The sequence below is a fragment of the Podarcis gaigeae genome (assembly GCF_964106915.1).
Source record: "Podarcis gaigeae genome assembly, chromosome: 4".
Taxonomy (NCBI): Eukaryota; Metazoa; Chordata; class Lepidosauria; order Squamata; family Lacertidae; genus Podarcis; species Podarcis gaigeae.
In genome coordinates this window covers 73,246,274-73,265,751 of record NC_139677.1, presented here as the reverse complement: position 1 = coordinate 73,265,751, position 19,478 = coordinate 73,246,274, and the positions used below count along the sequence as shown (strand labels likewise).

Below are 19,478 nucleotides of genomic sequence, written 5' to 3'. Positions count from 1 at the left end.
TCTGTTTTTAGAATACTTGGTTTTGTGGTAAGATTTGCACCATTGTTTAGAAAAAATATGAAGCAGTATGGACAGCAAATTGGAGTTAAATTAATCCATCCTGCAGTGGATTTTAGATTCACATGAAACATTGAAGGAAGGCAGAGATAACAGGGAGAATGTAAAGTGGAGTAGAATTTAAGGTGAATCAATCAGGGTGTGTTTGAATACAAGCTAGTTTCTTTTTTAGCTACCATTGGATTTTACTCATCTTTTGAATGTTTTTTAAATACTAGTTATTAAATTGATAATTTAAATGTTTTATTTTATGTCTTCGTAAACTGCTTATACTATCATTACAATCAAGCGGTATAGAAATTTTTCTTAAATGTTCCCTGACATCTTTTTGCATCGTAACAAAATAAACACTAGCATTTCTTAACTTACAAAAGGCATTTTTAGTTTTTTCCCCACAAAAATCCTTCCCTATCATTCTAGCCATTATTCCCACCTTTCTAGTCAAAGTATAAATTACTTTTAATATTTAAGGTAAGAAAATTACACAAAATCCCCAGAAGTGACCAAGAAACAGACAGTTTACATGTTAAATGTTTATTTCATGTAACCAAAGCAGTCAAAAAAGTTAGCGTTTTCCACCAACACGAGGAGCAGAAACTTTTACAGGCTTCATGATTTTTTGCTTTGGCGCAGCCTTTGTAGGTGCCTATGAACAGAATAAAGAATGAATGAGAATATGCTACTTGGTTATTTATCACTGTAAATTAGGTCAATAATTGTGAATGCACAAAGGGAAATACCAGGTTTAAAGTGAAAATACAAATTCATGCCTGCTATTTAACAGGGACAATAAAGGAAGACAACCCAACACTATTATCTTATTCCCAACCAATGGAAGTAACATAGGAGAATGTGAGCTATACCCCTTGAATAAACTGGCAGACCTGAGGATCAACCAGACAATAGTCTAACTTTCACTTTAATTCTTTTAAAGCTTACTGTGGCTGTTCCCTGTATGGAAAGGATCACTCAAGTGTTGACTTTGCATAGCTAGAAATAGGAATGAGACCCATGTGCTACCAATACTCATGGCTATATGACACTTACCTGCTCCACAGCAATTAATGAACTATTTTTCGATTATGTTTGTGCCCTGATAAACATGATACAGGACAATTACAAATATGCTTAATAAACAAATTTAGGTAAAAATAGGACAGCCAAATGGTTTCTTAATAGTCTACTATGCATGTTTACACGGAGCAGAGCCCCAACATGATGTAATGGTTAGAATTCTGGGCTTAGGTGGTCTACTTGTGTCATCTTTTGCACCTTAACTAACAGGGCTTCTCAAAGGATAACTGAAGGAACCCCAATGTACAAAATCCTGAAAGGCAGGAAATAATAAAAAATGGGATGGTGCAAGGGATTTAGCAAATTAATTGGAACAGATATTTTCATGAGATTATTATGCAACACAGAAAAATGCTAAATTTAAAGGCCATATCTTGCTTTTGGAGTTTTAAAGAACTATTAGGAGGAAACTCAGAAAGCACACACAACTTCTCATCTTTAGCCGTTCTTTGGGTAAACATTACCTTTGTTGTGGAGGGTACAGTTTTCTTAGTAGCCTGCTTAGCCTTCTTTGCTTCCTTGGCAGCTCTGTAAATGATATTTACAGGAACAGACTTAGTGTTAAGAATAAATGCACAATTCACAATTCAAAGTGTTGGTGCTGACCTTTAAAGCCCTAAACGGCCTCGGTCCTGTATACCTGAAGGAGCATCTCCACCCCCACTATCCAGCCTGGACACAGAGGTCCAGCGCCAAGGGCCTTCTTGGTAGTGGCACCTGCCCTGTGGAACACCCTCCCAGCAGATGTCAAGACAATAAGCAACTATTTTACTTTTAAAAGACAACTGAAGGCAGTCCTGTTTAAGGAAATTTTTAATGTTTGATGCTGTATTGTTTTTAATATTCAGTTGGAAGCCGCTCAGAGTAGCAGGGGAAACCCAGCGACATGTGCGAGGTATAAATAATAAATAATAATAATAATTCATTGCTTTCACATTCCAGAATGGATTAAGAAATAGCTTAGTCTTCAAATACAGCAGAATGAGGTAACTGTATTGGCAAGACCAGTGGTTTTCAACCAGTATGCCGTGGCACCCTGGGGTGCCTTGAAGGATGGACAGGCATGCCATGAACAACACTGGCCACTGTCCCTCTTTCCTTCCCTTCCTCCTCTGATGCCCTCCTGTGTCTGTCTTACTTTTACATCTGACACTCGAAAATGGTATAGATGGCTTTGGGGATTATCCCAGACCCTAAACTTGGGAGAACTAAAGATAGCCTGTATTGCATTGTCCATTGTGAGGGCTCCAAATGTTTTGAAACTGGTGTAGCATGGATGAACCCCAGCCCTCCTCTTGAGATTGGGGCAAGGAATTGGGAATGTCTCCATAGTTCAGCATGGTATTGGAGACAATTTCTCATCGTTGGGGAGTGGACAAGATCCTGGCAATCACATTTTTTAAATGCAGGCTAACCAATATTTAACCCAACTGTGAAAAATGGATAGTCTATGAGGTGTCACCTGTTTACATTCAATCAATGATCACAATGAAAGCAGAAAACAAGTTTTCTGCCTGAATTCACTGGTGGTTTAGTTGCCTTTAAGTGTGTTTGCGAATTTGGTGTTTTAATATTACATTAATTGATTATTGCATGGCTTGTTTATTTATCTTTTGTTTCCACCCCATCCCCACAAAATATCTATGCATTAACAGCATAATTTTTAAGTAAAATAAAACACATTTTAGAATAATTGCATTCTTGTAAAAATAGAAACCAAGAAAATGTTATAATTACTCACCTAATGGCCTGTTCCCTTTGGGCTTTGCGCACTTCAGGCTTTTGATTCCTCTTGGCCATTATTTCAGCCAAAGAGGCACCTGTAATTGCCCTATGGCACTTGACAGCACGGCGGGTACGTTTCTTTTGTACCTCTTCCTAAGCAATGAAGAGAACTACAGTAAGAACCTGCAACTTGTGCCCATTCAGCTTTAAACACTTGGCAAAAAAGAGGGGCGTGCTATCTGGGAATTTTGGCAATCCCACCCACCATTACACCCAAAATCGAGGGCTTACTCTACTAAAAAAAATCTCTTCACAATTCAGAAGAGAATATTGGGAACACACCTTTTTCATAAACCTCTGAAGAACATGATAACGTCCATACACTTCTAAGTAACTGCTACGATTTCTTTGCTATTAGTCATTGACATATTTTGACCTATTCTTTCCCAGTTTAAGCTTCAAATGCATCCAGAGCCACCTCTAAAAAAGTACAGCTTGTGGAATCAATCATCTCAGGGTATTGATGTTGCAATTCATTTTTATATGGCATCATTTCTATTCTGTTGCTATATTTGTTATCCAACTTGAAAGGCAAGGTGCAAATCATTTAATATAAATTTAAAAAAATCACATTGAATTTTTCTAGATTTAAGGTCTATTTCACGTTCCCAGAGGAGTGCTTAATGGACACTGCTTTATCATCTAATTATTTCAGACAAAATATGGATATATCAAAGGGTGATTCCAATATAAATCTGTCACAAAGAATGCATAAAAGCTCACATATTCTCTAAATAACACATAGTCAATGTTATGTTGGTTATTTTTCTTTGACTTTAAGACTGAACATACTTCAGAATATATATATGTACAGGATTGTGCTACCAAGCAGTTCTCTGCTTTTTAAAAGAACTAGCCACAAGCGTTCATTATTGAAAACATTTGCTCCAGGAGGCAAAACACTTAAAAATAACCATTTCCAACCCTAGTCACCAACTTCAATTATTAAATCAGCCTCTTTCCTCTAAAGCAATGTCCTAATACTGTATTATTTTTTATCACTATCTATCTCAAAACAATATTCACTTTTCAGTCATCACAGAAGAGCTCTTATGTGAAAACCAGACACTACCACAAAACACCATAGACTAACTGAACAGATCATGCTACATGCTAAGCTGCTATATCACATGTAAGCCAAGTGGATAGTAAGCCAAATGGACAGCTTCAAGTTTGCTGCTACATAAGCGTATTTAAGTATATATAACCCCTTGTCCATTTCTGAGGCAAAACATACTTACCGACTGTCCTTTCTTGTGCTTCCGCCTGTACAAAACAGTCCAGTTGATCTGACGGGGGTTTCTCTTGGAAAGGAATGCAGACTCACATTTTGCATTCAAAAACTGGAAAACCTGAAACATTGAGTTCATTTTAAGTGTTTACTTTACATGTCACACATACAGTACTATTTACCAGATGTAGGCTCACAAGCTTTCCAAACTTTTCATGTTGGTGACACACTTTTTAGACATGCATGATTTCACGAAACAGTAATTCAGTTTTAATAGCAAATTGTAGATTAAATTAACTCCTTTCCAGACCTTCTCAGGCCTACTGAGCGAATAGAAATTTATTATACGATACTGCCATGTACTATTTATTCTATTCAAATGCTAAACCACCAACATTTTAACTACCGTAAGGTGTAAAAAGTCAAACACATACTGGCCAAATGGACTAAATTCTATTTATAACATCGCCAAATACTCTCACGCAAATAGAATGAATCAGATTATTATTCGGACTTTGGTTGTTCTTGTTATTTATTATTATTTATTATCCGATTTCACTTCAGGAATAGAAAAAGGAGACTTACACCATTTAGAAACCATTATAATCCTCCCATAACACGAATATATGTCTCGTAGATTAAGACAGTTTTAGATCAGTTTACAAGTCCTCGAGTCAACAGCAGCTCCTCTTCCTCATGAAATATCATATTATATCATAAAGAATCTGGGACACCATTAGTTCCCACTTGGCTACTTCCAGGGTTTAGCCAAGCCCGCTGCTACTCCCAATTCCTCTGCCCCTTATTTCCTCTTTACCTTGCCGTCCGTACGCGCATAGCGGCGGCCGTGGCCTGGGTAAATCTTGTACCCGCTGAAGCTGCACAACTCGACCCTGCATTGCGAGAAAGAGAACGCGAAACGGGGAAAAAGATTAGCGAGGCCAGCATCCCCCGCCACCCACCCCTCTCCAGGTTCTCCAAGCGAAGGATGGCACCGGATTAGAGCCGGGCACTGGTCCTTACTTCATAATGGCGGCTGCGGGAGCTCCCTCACAGGCAACTCCAGCGGCGAAAAGAAAGAGAGGATCATGGGAAACCGGATTCTATACTCGCGCGGGGCACCCTGGGAGTTGTGCCGGTGCATGATGGGAAGCGCTGCGCTTTCTCCGAAGGCTCGTCTATTTCCTAAAATGCTCGAAAAAATCACTCTTTGCGACGCTGCGGCCTCTTCAGAGCCTTCTATTGCCACCTGCTATTTCTGAAAATTGTTTTTTCCCTCAGTGGTTTTCACCGTCCAATCAGCGTCCAGAGCCTGCCCGGTTGCCTAGCGTTGCGAGCAAGCGGGAAGTATGGCGGCGGCACCAGCGGCGGCGGCGAAAACGGAGGCGGCTAAGCCAGCCATGGGCGTCAGGGAAGGTACGGAGCGGGTCGCGGTGCCTAAAGGCGTCCCCTGTCCCTCCCCCCCCCCTCATTGTGTGTGTTTTATCCAAGTTGGGAAGACTCGGCGAGAGCTCTATTCAAGGCTTGGACCGTTGCGGGGCTGCCGCGCGGTGCCTTGTGGGGGCCGTAGTTTTTCCCTCGCCGCGTATCTTTGTCAACGTCCTGAGTCTGTTCGGCCTTGGACTCTAAATCCCAGAAGGCCCTGCGGAACACAGGTCTCTTTCTCTATTGTGGGGAGTGGGTGCTTTTGAAACCGTGCAGGGCCGTTCAGAGGAGAGGCCAGAAGCTCTGCTGTCGCTTCGTTGGCACGAAAACCTGTAGAAGGGAAAGGACGCGCGTCCAAACCTATCTTCTTCTCCTATGCCTGATCATAAAGCAGGCGCCTAATGGGCAGGTGCAGCCTACCATATAAAACACACAGGACAATGGTTGGCATGCAGGGTGCTGCTGTCATGGAATAACCCCATGTTATCTGGCTAGCATTTTGAAGGGTGCTCTGGTATTAGTTGCCAGCATTGCTCAGAGTCAGGGAACGGTTCCACTGTGAAAGGGTTTGCTGAAACTCAGATTCCCGAGTTACATTATAAGGCTTTCTCAGGGGAAAAAAATCAACTAGCTATAATAACATGAGACATTTTTATCACCCAAGAAAGTGCACAATACTACACAGCATTTTTTTCCACACAAGAAAAGGGATTAACATACTATTGTTTTAAGTTTGCAGAAGTACCCTGTAATTAGAAGGAGGATTGTTTTGCTGGATAAGACCTCACATTGCGCACCAGAAATTAACATATGTAGAATGTATCTTATTAGCAAGGTGATTCCTGGCACATTTTGAACATATAAGTCCTCCTTGGGAAGCAGGAGTTCACATTTCAAAACAGCCCTTTAGTAGGATGTATTTTCTAGATTCCACCAAATAATAATAATAATAATAATTAATAATTTTTTATTTATACCCCGCCCTCCCCAGCCAAGGCCGGGCTCAGAGCGGCTTACAAGCAATAATAAAAACAAGATGAATGGTTACAACTTAAAAACAAAAATAAAATACATTAAAATAATGGAACATTAAAATATTAAAATGTAGCCTCATTGTAGGAGGAGAAGGAAAAGAAAGGGGGAAAAAATAGAGAGAGGGGGAGGGAATCAAATTGGCTCCAAGCCAAAGGCCAGGCGGAACAACTCTGTCTTACAGGCCCTGCGGAAAGAAATCAGATCCTGCAGGGCCCTGGTCTCATGAGGCAGAGCGTTCCACCAGGCCGGAGCCAGAGTTGAAAAGGCCCTGGCTCTGGTTGAAGCCAATCTAACTTCTTTAGGGCCTGGGACCACTAGGGTGTTGTTATTTATGGACCTTGAGGCTCTCCGTGGGGCATACCAGGAGAGGCGGTCCCGTAGGTGTTAAGTTGTGGGTTGACATAGCTGACGACACAGCGATTTCTCCAAATAGCTCTTTATTTCGTAAGCTGGAATAGAACTGACTGCAAACAGCTCAGCCGGCCTGCTTTTATAGGCAGCCGGCTGTCAACATTGTAGCAACAACAGCCCAGAGTTCCCGCCTAAAATAACTGACGTGGACCTGAGTGAAAACTATCTACAGACCTGAGTGAAAACTATATACAGTATCCCCCTGCTGGCCCAGGGTGAAACTTCACTACATAACAGTAGGTACGAGGGTCCTAGGCCGTGAAGGGCTTTAAAGGTCAAAAGCAGCACCTTAAATCTGACCCTGTACTCCACCGGGGGCCAGTGCAGCTTGAAAAGCACTGGGTGAATATGCTCCCATGGCAGAGACCCCGTGAGGAGCCTCGCTGCAGCATTCTGTACCCACTGGAGTATAGAAAAGCAGATTGGCTTTATGGAAATGCAGCCAGATGAATGAGGCAGACCCCCCACACCCATTTAAGTGGTGGCTTTCCATAGCAGCCTTTGTATACTGATAAAACTTTATTTTTGGTGCTAATGCTCTGTTTAAAAAAATAATTGGATAAAGATTCATCTTTCTATTATCACCTTTACATTTAAATATAAATATACAGAATTGAGAGAGCATTCACATTGGCTTCTAAGATTAGAGTATTTTGACATTATTGCTAAATATGTTGCTTATGGTGAACATTCTCTTAAACCTTTTCCAAATATATAAAAAAATTGAATTTTCCAAGCTTTAGCTGGTTTGTGCATCACATCAAATCATACTTTAAACTATGGCTTAATGCAAACAAGCAGTGTGCTTGTACAATGTGCTTGTTCATGAGTCAATACTCTCCCACTTTAGTTGCCACTGCCTCCACATCACCTTGGCTTCCCAATAATTGAAGGAAATGAACCTGAAACATTGGTTGCATGTAACAGGAAGCCAGCCTCTGATGGATTTCCTCTCTAGTGGCAGCATCAGGAATGTGGAGGAGTAAAGAAAGTGCTCACATGAAACTGCAGTTTAATTTTAAACACTTGTTTAAAATGAAATTCAAACCTGACTACTATGTACCTTTCCCCAGTTTTGCATTTTTTAAAACTTCCATTTTTTTCTTTTATCTTAGGTTCATTGATTAATTGGTCAGGCCAGGGTTTACAGAAATTGGGTTCAACTTTGGCCTGTGATGCAGATATACATACTTTGATTTTGGATAAAAACCAGCTAATTAAATTGGAGCACTTGGAGAGCTGCAAGAACCTGATGCAGGTTAGTTCCATATGCCTCTGATACAGTGCTGTGCTTATTATGTTATCCTTGCCTTATACTTAAAGGAAAAAGCATAGGAAAATAATTTTGGGTGAAGTTAAATATATATTTAAAATCCATTCTCTTCTGTTTAGCTTCAGAGCACTATGCAACTTCTTCTCCAACCATATACACTTGGTGCTACCTTTACTCTCTTAAGCAACAAAAGAAGTCTGTCCTCTGATGCCTTTAGTGGCTTGGGAGGTGGTTATTTAATGAACCACCTGAACTTCCACGAACCTGGCTGCCAGCTAACATCTGCTTTAAAGGCCCTGTTCTGAGGACTTGGCCTTCTGACACTATGCGTAGCTCTCGGAGATTATGTCCTGTGGAACATCCTCTCCAGACATTTAAACCTGATACTGCCTTTATTCTTCAAGGAAACCGGGGAGGTCCATCCTCTTATGCCTTAAATGACTTTTAATCCCTTCTCATTGCTTTTTATATTGTTTCTGTAAATTCTTCTGTGTTCTTTCATTGTTTTTAATTTGAACTTTCTTGGGCCTACATGCGAAAAGTATAGAAAAGATTGTAATTAGATTGTGAAGTCAGAACCCATACGGCTTACATTCTGCTAACTGAATAGCTCAGTCCTATATGCAGAACTAAGCTGCAATGAGTTTGCTGGGCCTTCCTCCAAGGAAGGTACTTTAGCAGTCCTACCTCAGTGAGGCCTTTCTTTGCTCTGTTATTTTGCAGTTGTCAGTAGCCAACAATCGGTTGGTGCGGATGATGGGTGTTGCAAAGCTGACTCAGCTTCGAGTATTAAACTTGCCTCACAACAGTATTGGCTGTGTAGAGGGACTGAAGGATCTGGTGCATTTGGAATGGCTGAACCTGGCCGGAAATAACTTGAAGGTAAACTTAATACCATAATTCTGAAGAACCGCTTCCTCTTATGAGTTTTCCACCACACTAAGAGGTCCTCCTGTCAGTTCTGAACTCACATTTCAGTGGGAAAAGGGAAATGACCTGTTCTGCTGTCACACCCAGACTTTATTTTTTGTTTGTTTTTTTTCATTTTCTCCCGCAATCCCACAATCATCTTTGGTTCTCCTTCTCATTGACCACCTGCTGCGATGTAAAAAGTTTTCATTTTTAAAAGACCTTTAAAGGCTAACTATCACCAGGCATATATGCTGCTCTTGGAAAGGGGAGGGCTTTTATGGGGGGGGGGCGTTATATGAAATTTCATTGTTACCGTCTTAACTGTTTTTAATCTCTTGGCTTGCTATTTTGTTTAGTTACTGTGTTTTATCTTTAATTTTTGTGATATCTTATGGTTCTTATTGTGAATCACCTTGAACATTTAGAGGGAAAAGCAAGGTGCAAATGTTCTAAATAGGTGTCATATTTTAAAACCAGAATATCTTGCTTCCCTAAAAAAAAGTAAAATGTGTTACCTTTCAGTGGTTTCAAAAACTAAATGTTGTCTTTCTGCTGTTTCCAGAGCAGTCTGCATCACATCCTCATCCTACCTTTGTGTCCCTTTTACTTTATTTCTCTCTACTTCTCCTGCCCCCATAGCCGTCACATTTATCCTCCTTTATTGCCCCAGTCCTGCTTTAAAAAATAGGTGTTAGTTTAAGACAGTGTTCAATTTGGGGAGGAAGTTCTATGGCTGATGCAATCTCTTTTTGTGGATGGTTTGTTCAGAAACATGCATAATTTATGATGTTTCATAATGCTACAAAATATTTTCTCTTCCTGTAGACTATAGACCAGATCAATACCTGCACATCTCTTCAACATCTTGATTTGTCGGACAACAATATATCCCAGATAGGAGATATCTCCAAGCTATTATTGTTAAAGGTGAATGCGGTTCAGTTGCAGGTTGGATTGAAGTGTTTTCTTTGCTGAGAGGAGAGGGCTGTTTTTCATTAAGGCTGCAGTCCTATAACCACTTGTCTGGGATTAAGTTCCACTGAATTCAGTGGGATTTACTTCTTGGTAAACATGAACAGGATTGTGTTGTACAGCTCTTTCAAGTGTAATGCTGAAGTTCTGAGCTATCAATCCCTTTAAAACTGAAGGAAGTTAGTCACATTTTAGACCCACTGAAATTAAGGGAAAGTCATGGCTAATTTGTCAATTAGTTTCACTAGAATTAATGTGTAAACTAGCTTCCACTTAAACCAAAGGCAAATGCCTTTTTGTTAAAACATTTCCTCTAATATTTTTTAAAGCCTCTATTGCCAGTCATTTTAAATTTTATGTTTACACTATTTAACAAAGGCATGTTTAGTAATGATGCCTTTTTGAATGTTTGAAGGAATTCATATATGTTATTTAAACAAATGAGTACATATTGCATTTTTCTCCTATACTGTCTCTTAAGACTCTGTTACTGCATGGAAATATCATAACATCATTGCGTACAGCACCTGCTTGCTTGCCTCAAAGTCTGGGTATTCTTTCATTGGCAGAAAATGAAATCAGAGACTTGAATGAGGTAAGAATACCATTTGTCAACAAAACTGAATACTGTACATATTTTGAGAATGCTTTACTTGCAACTTTGTCTTATATTCAGCTAAGTTTCCTTCACTACATTTTTAGTTTCCTACTTGTATCCATAACAATATGGGACTCCATACAAAGTAGCTGCTGGTAGCGCAGTGTCAGCTACTAAAGCAAATAAACAATAATAATTAGTCATTATTAAACATTTACTCCAGAAAGGCAAAAGGCATTATGAGGGACAGATTCTCTTTTGGTAGTAATTCACATTAAGTTTCTTTGTTGTACAGCAGGCATAGGCAAACCAGATGTTTTGAAACTACAATTCCCATCATCCCTGACCACTGGTCCTGTTAGCTAGGTATGATGGGAGTTGTAGTCCCAAAACATTTGGAGGGCTGAGTTTGCCTATGCCTGTTGTACAGTGTCCCTGCCTGAATCTGTTGATAACAACAACAAAAAATCAGTGTTAAAGTACATAAAATGTATAAAGCACTGTACAAAGACTAAAAAGCTCCTGTCTGCAAGCTTAAAGCCAAATAGATCCAACCCAAAAGGAAAGGAGGAGGTGAAATGGTAGAGGCCCTATTTCCTAACATTAGATAGCTCTCATAATTGGCAGCTTGAATGCAGATGGTTCAGGTAGGAAAGGACCCAAATGGCAGCCAGTCTCCCAGGTGAATAGATCAAGTGGACCTTTCTGTTCCACTTTTCCCTCCATGTGATTGCTGGCATCCCTCTGTTTCGAGAGACAGTGGAGAGCTCCTCCAGGGGTAAAGTCAAACCATGGGAGAATCACAGCGCCTGCTGTGGCTGCAGAGACCAGTAACTCATAACTGCCTCCTACAACTAAAACATGATTTGAGGGTAAGAAGTGTCAAACAGCAGTTGGACCCTGCTGCCTCTTATTAATTATTGCTCTCCTGCAACAGCAACCAGGCGGAATGCTAACTTCCTGAATCTCCTCATTATCTGAAGCCATCAGATGTCCTTATGAAAATATTTAAACCTTTTTCTCTCTCTCCAAATATTTTTCATGTCCTCTCCCCTTAACCAATGTCAATTTCAGGTCTAGACAAGGGTTGTCAGTGTCTGAACTCTAAAGTATTCTGAAATTAGGTTTCCTATATGTTGTGAATGTTTTGTAATTAAGCAAAATCATTTATGCTTTGAGACGTCAATATGATTATGACCATGCATAGTTCAATTCAATAGGTTAAAAAGCTTTGATAGGTATCTATTGAGAAAATCTTAGGTATGTGCTATTCTGTCTGAGGACAGGGAATTGAACTAGATTAGGGCTGTAGGTTGCATATTGGTGAGTAGTAGCATTAATTTATATACTGTTAAGCTAATCTCTGAAAAAAATCCATTACAAACAATGTAAGTTTTGAGACACACACAGAACAAAGAGAAAAGAGCTGCTCTGAATGGAAAGAAGCAAGTCATTTTTTCTTCTTTCCACCCTCAAATAGCTCATTGTGTATGAAAAATGTGGCTGAATGTGCCATGCTGTTGTTTATCCCATGAAAGCAAATTGCTGAACACAGGAAAATTTCAATTTATCAACAAAGCTATTGTTTGCTTTCAGATTTCGTTCTTGGCTTCCTTTACTGAGCTAGAGCAACTGTCAATAATGAACAATCCCTGTGTGATGGCCACACCTTCCATCCCAGGATTTGATTATAGGCCATATATTGTCAGTTGGTGTCTCAATCTTAAAGTCCTTGATGGCTATGTGATATCTCAGAAAGAAAGGTAAGAAACTGAAGGTCACTGGATTGAATCTGACTAAATGGAAGTAGCATACAGTGGTGTCCCGCAAGACAAATGCCTCGCAAAACGAAAAATGCGCAAGACGAAAGGGTTTTTCGGTTTTTGCGTCACTTTGCAAGGTGAATTTCCCTATGGGCTTGCTTCGCAAGACGAAAACGTCTTGCGAGTTTGTTCGCTTTTTTCCTAAAGCCGCTTATAGAGCCGCAGTTGCGACGGACCGTGCTTCGCAAGACGAAAAGACTCGCGGAACGAATTATTTTCGTATTGCGAGGGACCACTGTACTATTCTGTATGTTTGTGTTTTATTAAATTTAATTGCATTACTGGCTACTTTTGCTTACAGTGTATAAACATCTGCTATTGCTGTTACTTTATTCCACCACCATTGCATCTAGAGTTATTCTGAGTCTATTTTGAGTTGGATTACCCATCTGCCTGCTTTGACAACTTTGTTAGACACTTTGAGAATAAAATCACTATCATCCATTATGTCTTGAATGTCAGTGGAATAGCAGATCCTAGTGATGTAGCTTTGGTATCTCCTGTTTTGATAAATTTATACAACCCCAGAATGTAGACAACATCTTTGTAGTATTCTGTGAACCGCCTTGAGACCCCTGGCTATAGGGTGGTATATAAATTCAATTAATAATAATAAGAAGAAGAAGAAGAAGAAGAAGAAGTAAGAAATTGTCCACCAGTGCACTGGATCTTTGCCCACCTTATTGATTAAAGAAGCCAGATGAGGTCTGGTTGACAGCGCAAGGGTGGTAAATGACTTACTGGCTCTTGTGGGACCTTGGTCAGGGTAGGGGGACCCCCACTGGATCCCACTGGATAATTTCCTCCAAGACTCCAATATGCCATTCTTGGGCAAGGTTCTTAGGTGTGTGGTGGCTTCTTAGCTCCAGGGGTCCCTGGAGGAAATGGATTACATAGACTTCAATTTTACATAGGTTCAATCCAATTTTGGACCTGGAGTTGAAACTGAAACAGCTTGGATCACTTTGGCAGACAACTGCTGTGCAAGGAGACAGAAAAGGGGAGTAGTTTTTCCTTGGTTCTGCTAAACCTCTCTGTGGCGATTGATACCATCATTCTGGGCTGCCAGACACTGTTTTGTGGTGCTTCCAGTCCTTTCACAAGGGTCAATTTCAGAAAGTGATGTTGTGAGACTCAGTTTTGGCACCCTGATCGTTTGGGCATGGTGTTTCTTATCAATTTTGGTTAAACTCTTTATTTTTATTGCAGTGTTTTGTGCAAAAGCATTTTATAAATGTTCACCAAGAATATTTCTTTTCAAGGTGATTGTTCTTCCCTCTAGCTTGAAAGCAGAATGGCTTTACAGTCAAGGAAAGGGAAGATCGTTTCGGCCAGGCCAGCACATTCAATTAGTACAGTATCTTGCCAGTGTTTGTCCTCTTACTAGTATGTTTGGGCTCCAAACTGCAGAGGATGCTAAACTGGAAAAAATACTACATAAGCAAAGGTAAGAACATTATCTTTTGTCAACAGCTGGGAATTTTAACAAAGTAATTGTTATTTTGTGGCAGAAAGAATAAAAGGATAACCAGTTAATTTTGACAGCTTCAGACCCGGCACTATCAACCCTAACTGTTGTTGTTTTGGACTCAAAGGAACTGGTTTGCAGAAAGACTTGTGCACCAGGCTCTTGGCTGATATTTTGCTGTTGGTTTAGAGCCACTCTGGCATTGATGCTTTAACAAAACCAGTCTCAACTCCGTGTCTTTAGGTTGCACCAGAGGCAACTAATGTACCAAAGCCAAGCTGATGAGCCACCTGTATCTTCAACTTTGCATAAAGGGCAGCCTGCTACCAGTGAGCCAAACAGCCCTGTTCACAGGCCACAAATGACTGAAAGTGGTAAGATTCATGGGCTTCTGTAATACTGTTTGTGATGATGAGCCCATTGTCTAATATACTGATATCCAGCAGGAGCTGGTGGAGAGAGAGGATGGCAGAACCTTATGACTTGAAATAATGAAACTAGGGAAGCAGAGATGGAGTTGAAATTGAAAGGAAAAAGGGTTCTAAAGACCGGGATTCTGGGTTAGACAGAGATAGTGTTTAAGATATCACACCTTGAACAATGTGATCAGTAGATCATGCTCAGCTCCAGCAGCGTAGTCCTGCAGAGCATTGGAGTCTTCTTGCTCTCCCGTTGTCAGCCTTTCCAGAGTGTAGAGTGTGTATTGTATCAAAATACAAGATAAGTCAAACACACGATCTACATAAACTTAAGAGATCCTAGTGCATCATGAACTATTATCTGATCTTAGAGGTTAAACTGTAGAGATCCAAATAGACAGAGAGATCCATTCACTTACTTCAGCTCAATACTACAGTGGTACCTCAGGTTACAGACACTTCAGGTTATGCATTTTCTGGTTGCACATCGCGCCAAACCCGGAAATACTGGAACGGGTTACTTCCGGGTTTCAGTGCATGCGCATAAGCGCTAAATCACACAGAATTGCGACCCGTGTGTGTGCAGACGCGACGCTGCAGGTTGTGAACACTGTGGGTTGCTAACGTGCCTCCCGCAATGATCACATTCGCAATCCGAGGTTCCACTGTATACAGTTCTGTTCTGCAGCTATGCAGTAATAAGTAACTCCTAACTCTTTCCTGCTTAATGCAGCCTTGGTTTTACACCCACCAATGCATGGGTATTCTCCATGCATTCTCCACACATTCGTTGGAGAAAGGTAGGGTGGATGAATTTTAATTTCATTGGCAACCATGCATTTTTACGGGTGAAAGCCTAAAGAACGACATTCAAAGACACCTCTTGAGGTGAGAGTTTAGCCTATTCCAGAGGCCGGCAACCTAAGGGGCCCATAAGGGTTGCTTAACCAGCACATGAGCCGCCCCCAAACTAAGCTGCCCATTTGGCGAGTCCCTGCATGCTGCGCTAAACTGGTGCGGCACCGGGACTTTCTTCTGCAGCTCTGGAATTTGCATCTGCGCATGTCTGTGGTGCCAAAAATCACTTCTGCGCATGCCTAGACACCGAAAATTGCTTCTGCGCAGGCGCAGTTTCCAGTGTCATGCTGCACCAGCCCAGCCCACGGAGGTTCTCCGCAGGAGTGATCTGGCCCATGCCCATGCCTTGCCGACCCCATGCCTATTCCTTGGTGACCCTAGCCATTTCACCAAGCCTGTTGATTTATATGGCTGTTGGTCATATTAGTGTGTGGTGGCATGTTGGAAGGCTTCCAAGATGCTCTGTTGCCCATACGCACAAGAGAAGACTCCCATCAGACAGTGTTAAGCTCTTTCCCCACCTCTGCATCCCTGCAGATGCACATGGTACTGACAATCCCACCTTTCATCCAATTAATGGAATGGACAGACATGTTGCGTACTAAGGTGATGGCTAGCAGGAAGCGGGGGGGGGGGGGGTGTCACTCAGTCATGCTCTACAGAGGTTCCTTAGGTATACAGGGGAGACCTAAATGGTTATGTTGCTGCCTAGTTAAGTGTTTGTCTTCTTACCCTTTTCCAGAACCTGTTATCAAAAAGAATACATGGGTAGCAACAAAGTCAAATGATGATCATTCCTATGCAGTTAAAAATGTTTTCCCCTCATCACCGCAAACTGAAATAAGTATTTCTAGAGATCTCTACCTGGATGACATGCAAACTGACGAGGACAAGTTGAACAGTAGTCTTCTATCCTCAGAGTCTACTTTTATGCCTGTTGCGTCTGGCCTCTCCCCAGTGTCTCCTACTACTGCAGAACTGAGACTTCACAGAATTAATATTGAGACAGAAGGTATGGAGGATGCTGACTTTGAATTTATAAAAGAGGTTAATAAAAAAGGAATGCAGGAAATGACTTCTGTGATTCTTGGGGAATGTGCCATCAAATCAGCAGAGGCTGTGGAAACTCAAAATGAGGATCAAGAGGAAGGACTATCGCCCACTTCTAGTTTGTCAGCAGCCACCGCTACTCTTTCTGCTAGCATTAGCAGTTGTCAAGTATCCTCTGAAGACCATGTTGAGCACAGTGACCTCAAGCGATCACATACTCTGGAAGAGGGTGTTATCAAAACTGTTTTCCCTGCCAAATATCCAGAAGAATTGCCTGCTAGCGCAACTGCTACTTTAATCCAAAAGTCAGATATGCTTGAAGAAATGAACAGAGCAGCCACCAAGATTCAAGCCTGTTGGAGAGGATTTTACACAAGGAACTACCATCCCAGAGCTAAGGAAGTGCGTTATGAAATTCGACTTGGTAGAATGCAGGAACACATTATACATTTAACTGAAGAAGTAGACAAGTAAGTTAGCTTGTAATTACTTCGTTTTCAAATTGGAAGTAATTACAATTTTGAGACTAAATAGAAATATTGACTTATCTAACTGCTAACAATGTAACAAGCACAGTAGGAGTGTTTAGGAGGTGTAGCGTCTGCCCTCAGTTGATGGGGACTGTAATTCTCTAATGTCTCTAATTCTTTGTTTGGAGCAAGGTGGGAGAAAATTGAATAACCCATCAGCTTCAGGAGGTCTTAGAAGTAATAGAAGGTACAATCTGCTCTGAAGAATTACATTAATATAATTATATACAGAAAGAGTCATTCTCTTCAAAAATTATTAGTAAAAGATAAGGGTTTTACTGTGGTCAGAAGATTCAAAAGTTCACCCATACAGATCCAATGCAGAGTCCACCAAACTGCTGATAAAATGCATAACAAGTACTGCAGCAAATTGTTTAAATTTATTTATAAAATCATATATATTTATATGTTTACCATATGTAGATTAAGAAAGGAAAAAGATGAGGAGAAACTTCAAAGACTTGTGCAAGAGGAAGCTGTAAAATTCCTTTGGGACCAGGTAAAAATATCATTTCTAAATCATTTTCTGACTTTGTGTTAATAAAAACCATGGCTCACTAAGCAAATAAGCTGAAGAGATATATGTACCATGTTGGATAGTTTACATGATTTATAGTGCCTCTCTACTCAGAAGCAAGTTTTGTTGAGTTTAGTGGGACTTATTCTCAAGGAAGTGTCAATAGGATTGTAACTTAAGGGTCACCTCACACAGCATGCAGTTCTTAATATTGCTCTTTCATATGAAACTATAAATATGGTGGCACATGACGCGCATATAAGTCTAATTGAAATGATAACATTTCCTTTTGTGTGGTATTTGCAGGTTAGATGCATCCAGGAGTGGCAACTTTCAGTGAACTCACATCTCACTACTTTCCGGCAGCATAATACTCCTTCATCAAGCATTTTGGGTCCCTTCAAGGTCCATATAGACTCGCCTGGACGAAACCAAGTACCTTCTCCTGTCGGCAGTTCAACTTGGTTCGTTTCAGCTACTGAGGCTTGTCATCAGAAATGTTTGCCAGAATTTCCTGACTCGGGGTTCCATTCCTGTGTGACTGACCAGAACTGCCTTCATGAATCTCAGTGCTGTGGAGAAAACGTGGCAGAAGTAAATGGTGACGGCTCTCTAGAGGATTCTTTCAAAACGGTCAAACCATGTGAAGATTCTCTTTCCGAGTGCCCTTTAGCAGCTGAGGAGATTGAACTGGACCACGAGGAATGTTGTAAAGAGAGTTTCAACAGTGAGCAAGACAGCAGTAGTCTTATCCAGCAGTATTTAAAATCGGTTGAGCAGCTAGATAATGATGACAAGACAAGTTGCAGCAATGGAACAGGCAGTTGCAGGCCGAATACAGCTGCCTCATCAGAAGACCCAGCTGTGTTATGCAATGCTACATCAGGCTCCCAAGAGGTGCTTGCATCGGGACAAGGTGGAACTGGTCAGCCAGAAATCTGCAATTTGAATGCAGAAAGGCCAGATGGAAAACAGACAGACTGTGACTCTTCTTTCCAGGCACTTCCTGTTAGCATACCCGTGTAGCAGGTATTCCGTTAGAAAAGCCACATTAATATGTTTTTGTTATTGTTGTTTGTATGAGATTTTTATACATTTTTGGAGACTTGTGCTCCTGTGCTGTTAAAGCATCTTAGGTTGTGAATAGTTTTGCTAATAATCTAACCTCTGACTGACACTGTGTTAATCTGTAACAAGTTTGTTTCACTACAGTGGACATGATGCACTTAACTTTTTATGTGATCTGAACAGGTTTTTATGAAATATAATTTTGAAGACTCTAACTACTTTTCTTATTACCTTACTACGTGAACTAAGCAGTTCTCTTTTCCCAAAATACTAAGCATACATGTGTGTTATTATCTTCATTTTAATAAACCAATGGGAGTAATTGAAATAGTTACATTGAGTACTTATAATTTGATGGCTATACAAGGTTAAGACATTCACAGTCAATAATTTTTAAGTATTTTGACCAACAGTTTGAAAATGTATACTTAAACTCAGGTACTAAGCCATAGCTTGGATATTTTATTCGCCAGCCTTTTTTCATTTATAAGTCATCTTTTTTAAAAAAAGAAAAGAAAGATGAAATAGTTTAGAAACATGGTTGCTTGAGGTCCATTTATCACAGAGTCCTATCATAGGGGTCTTTTATCTAAGAGGATTTGCCATGATGGGGAGTTTCTGTATGACACCACAGAGCTTGCTAGGAGCTTTCAAGGGCTGCAGTATTCTTGGAAAGAAAGTTGCAGTGCTAGCACTGCATTCCGAAGGTCAAAATAACAGAATTGTTCCTCTTTCACCAGTGCACATTCTGGGGAATTTTTTTAATAAAGGTGGCTGAGACATTCTTTTTTTACATGTGAAGGTAATATGACCATGGTTATTAACTGTTTATAGGATACTACTTCAGCTATTTTAGCACAAGCATGTCTTGGTGCTGCAGCATCTGAAGTTTAGGGTGTAGTTTGCCACTTTATCTTAGGAGATGTCTTGGTTCAAATCATTTTCTGCACCCTAGCTGGGACCTAAGACATT

At 40.6% G+C, this 19,478-nt stretch overlaps 2 protein-coding genes across 2 annotated transcripts; one reads left to right on the top strand and one right to left on the bottom strand.

The window, feature by feature from the left end:
* Positions 1 to 575: 575 nt before the first annotated feature.
* On the bottom strand, positions 576 to 5,233 carry RPL24 (ribosomal protein L24). Its single transcript, XM_083737539.1, has 6 exons — positions 5,171 to 5,233; positions 4,965 to 5,040; positions 4,158 to 4,268; positions 2,873 to 3,009; positions 1,596 to 1,659; positions 576 to 703 (listed from the first exon to the last, which is right to left on the bottom strand). The coding sequence occupies exons 1-6, from the start codon at positions 5,173 to 5,175 to the stop codon at positions 623 to 625; spliced, it is 474 nt and encodes a 157-aa protein (XP_083593665.1). The 5' UTR covers positions 5,176 to 5,233; the 3' UTR covers positions 576 to 622.
* A 202-nt stretch (positions 5,234 to 5,435) lies between these two features.
* CEP97 (centrosomal protein 97) lies at positions 5,436 to 18,837 on the top strand. Its single transcript, XM_083736396.1, has 11 exons — positions 5,436 to 5,563; positions 8,134 to 8,276; positions 9,015 to 9,173; positions 10,029 to 10,130; positions 10,657 to 10,770; positions 12,370 to 12,536; positions 13,879 to 14,043; positions 14,308 to 14,438; positions 16,084 to 16,861; positions 17,345 to 17,420; positions 17,745 to 18,837. Exons 1-11 carry the CDS (start codon positions 5,497 to 5,499, stop codon positions 18,462 to 18,464), a joined length of 2,622 nt encoding a protein of 873 aa, XP_083592522.1. The 5' UTR covers positions 5,436 to 5,496; the 3' UTR covers positions 18,465 to 18,837.
* Positions 18,838 to 19,478: the final 641 nt, after the last annotated feature.

Excerpts from the sequence above, each read along its gene's own strand:
- CEP97 (XM_083736396.1), top strand. The coding sequence starts at position 5,497 with ATGGCGGCGGCACCAGCGGCGGCGGCGAAAACGGAGGCGGCTAAGCCA. Across the intron at positions 5,564-8,133 it reads AGCCATGGGCGTCAGGGAAG|GTTCATTGATTAATTGGTCA; the intron begins GTACGGAGCGGG and ends CTTTTATCTTAG. Across the intron at positions 10,771-12,369 it reads AAATCAGAGACTTGAATGAG|ATTTCGTTCTTGGCTTCCTT; the intron begins GTAAGAATACCA and ends GTTTGCTTTCAG.
- RPL24 (XM_083737539.1), bottom strand. Across the intron at positions 4,269-4,964 it reads ATGCGCGTACGGACGGCAAG|GTTTTCCAGTTTTTGAATGC; the intron begins GTAAAGAGGAAA and ends TCAATGTTTCAG. Across the intron at positions 1,660-2,872 it reads CAAAGGGAACAGGCCATTAG|AGCTGCCAAGGAAGCAAAGA; the intron begins GTGAGTAATTAT and ends TATCATTTACAG.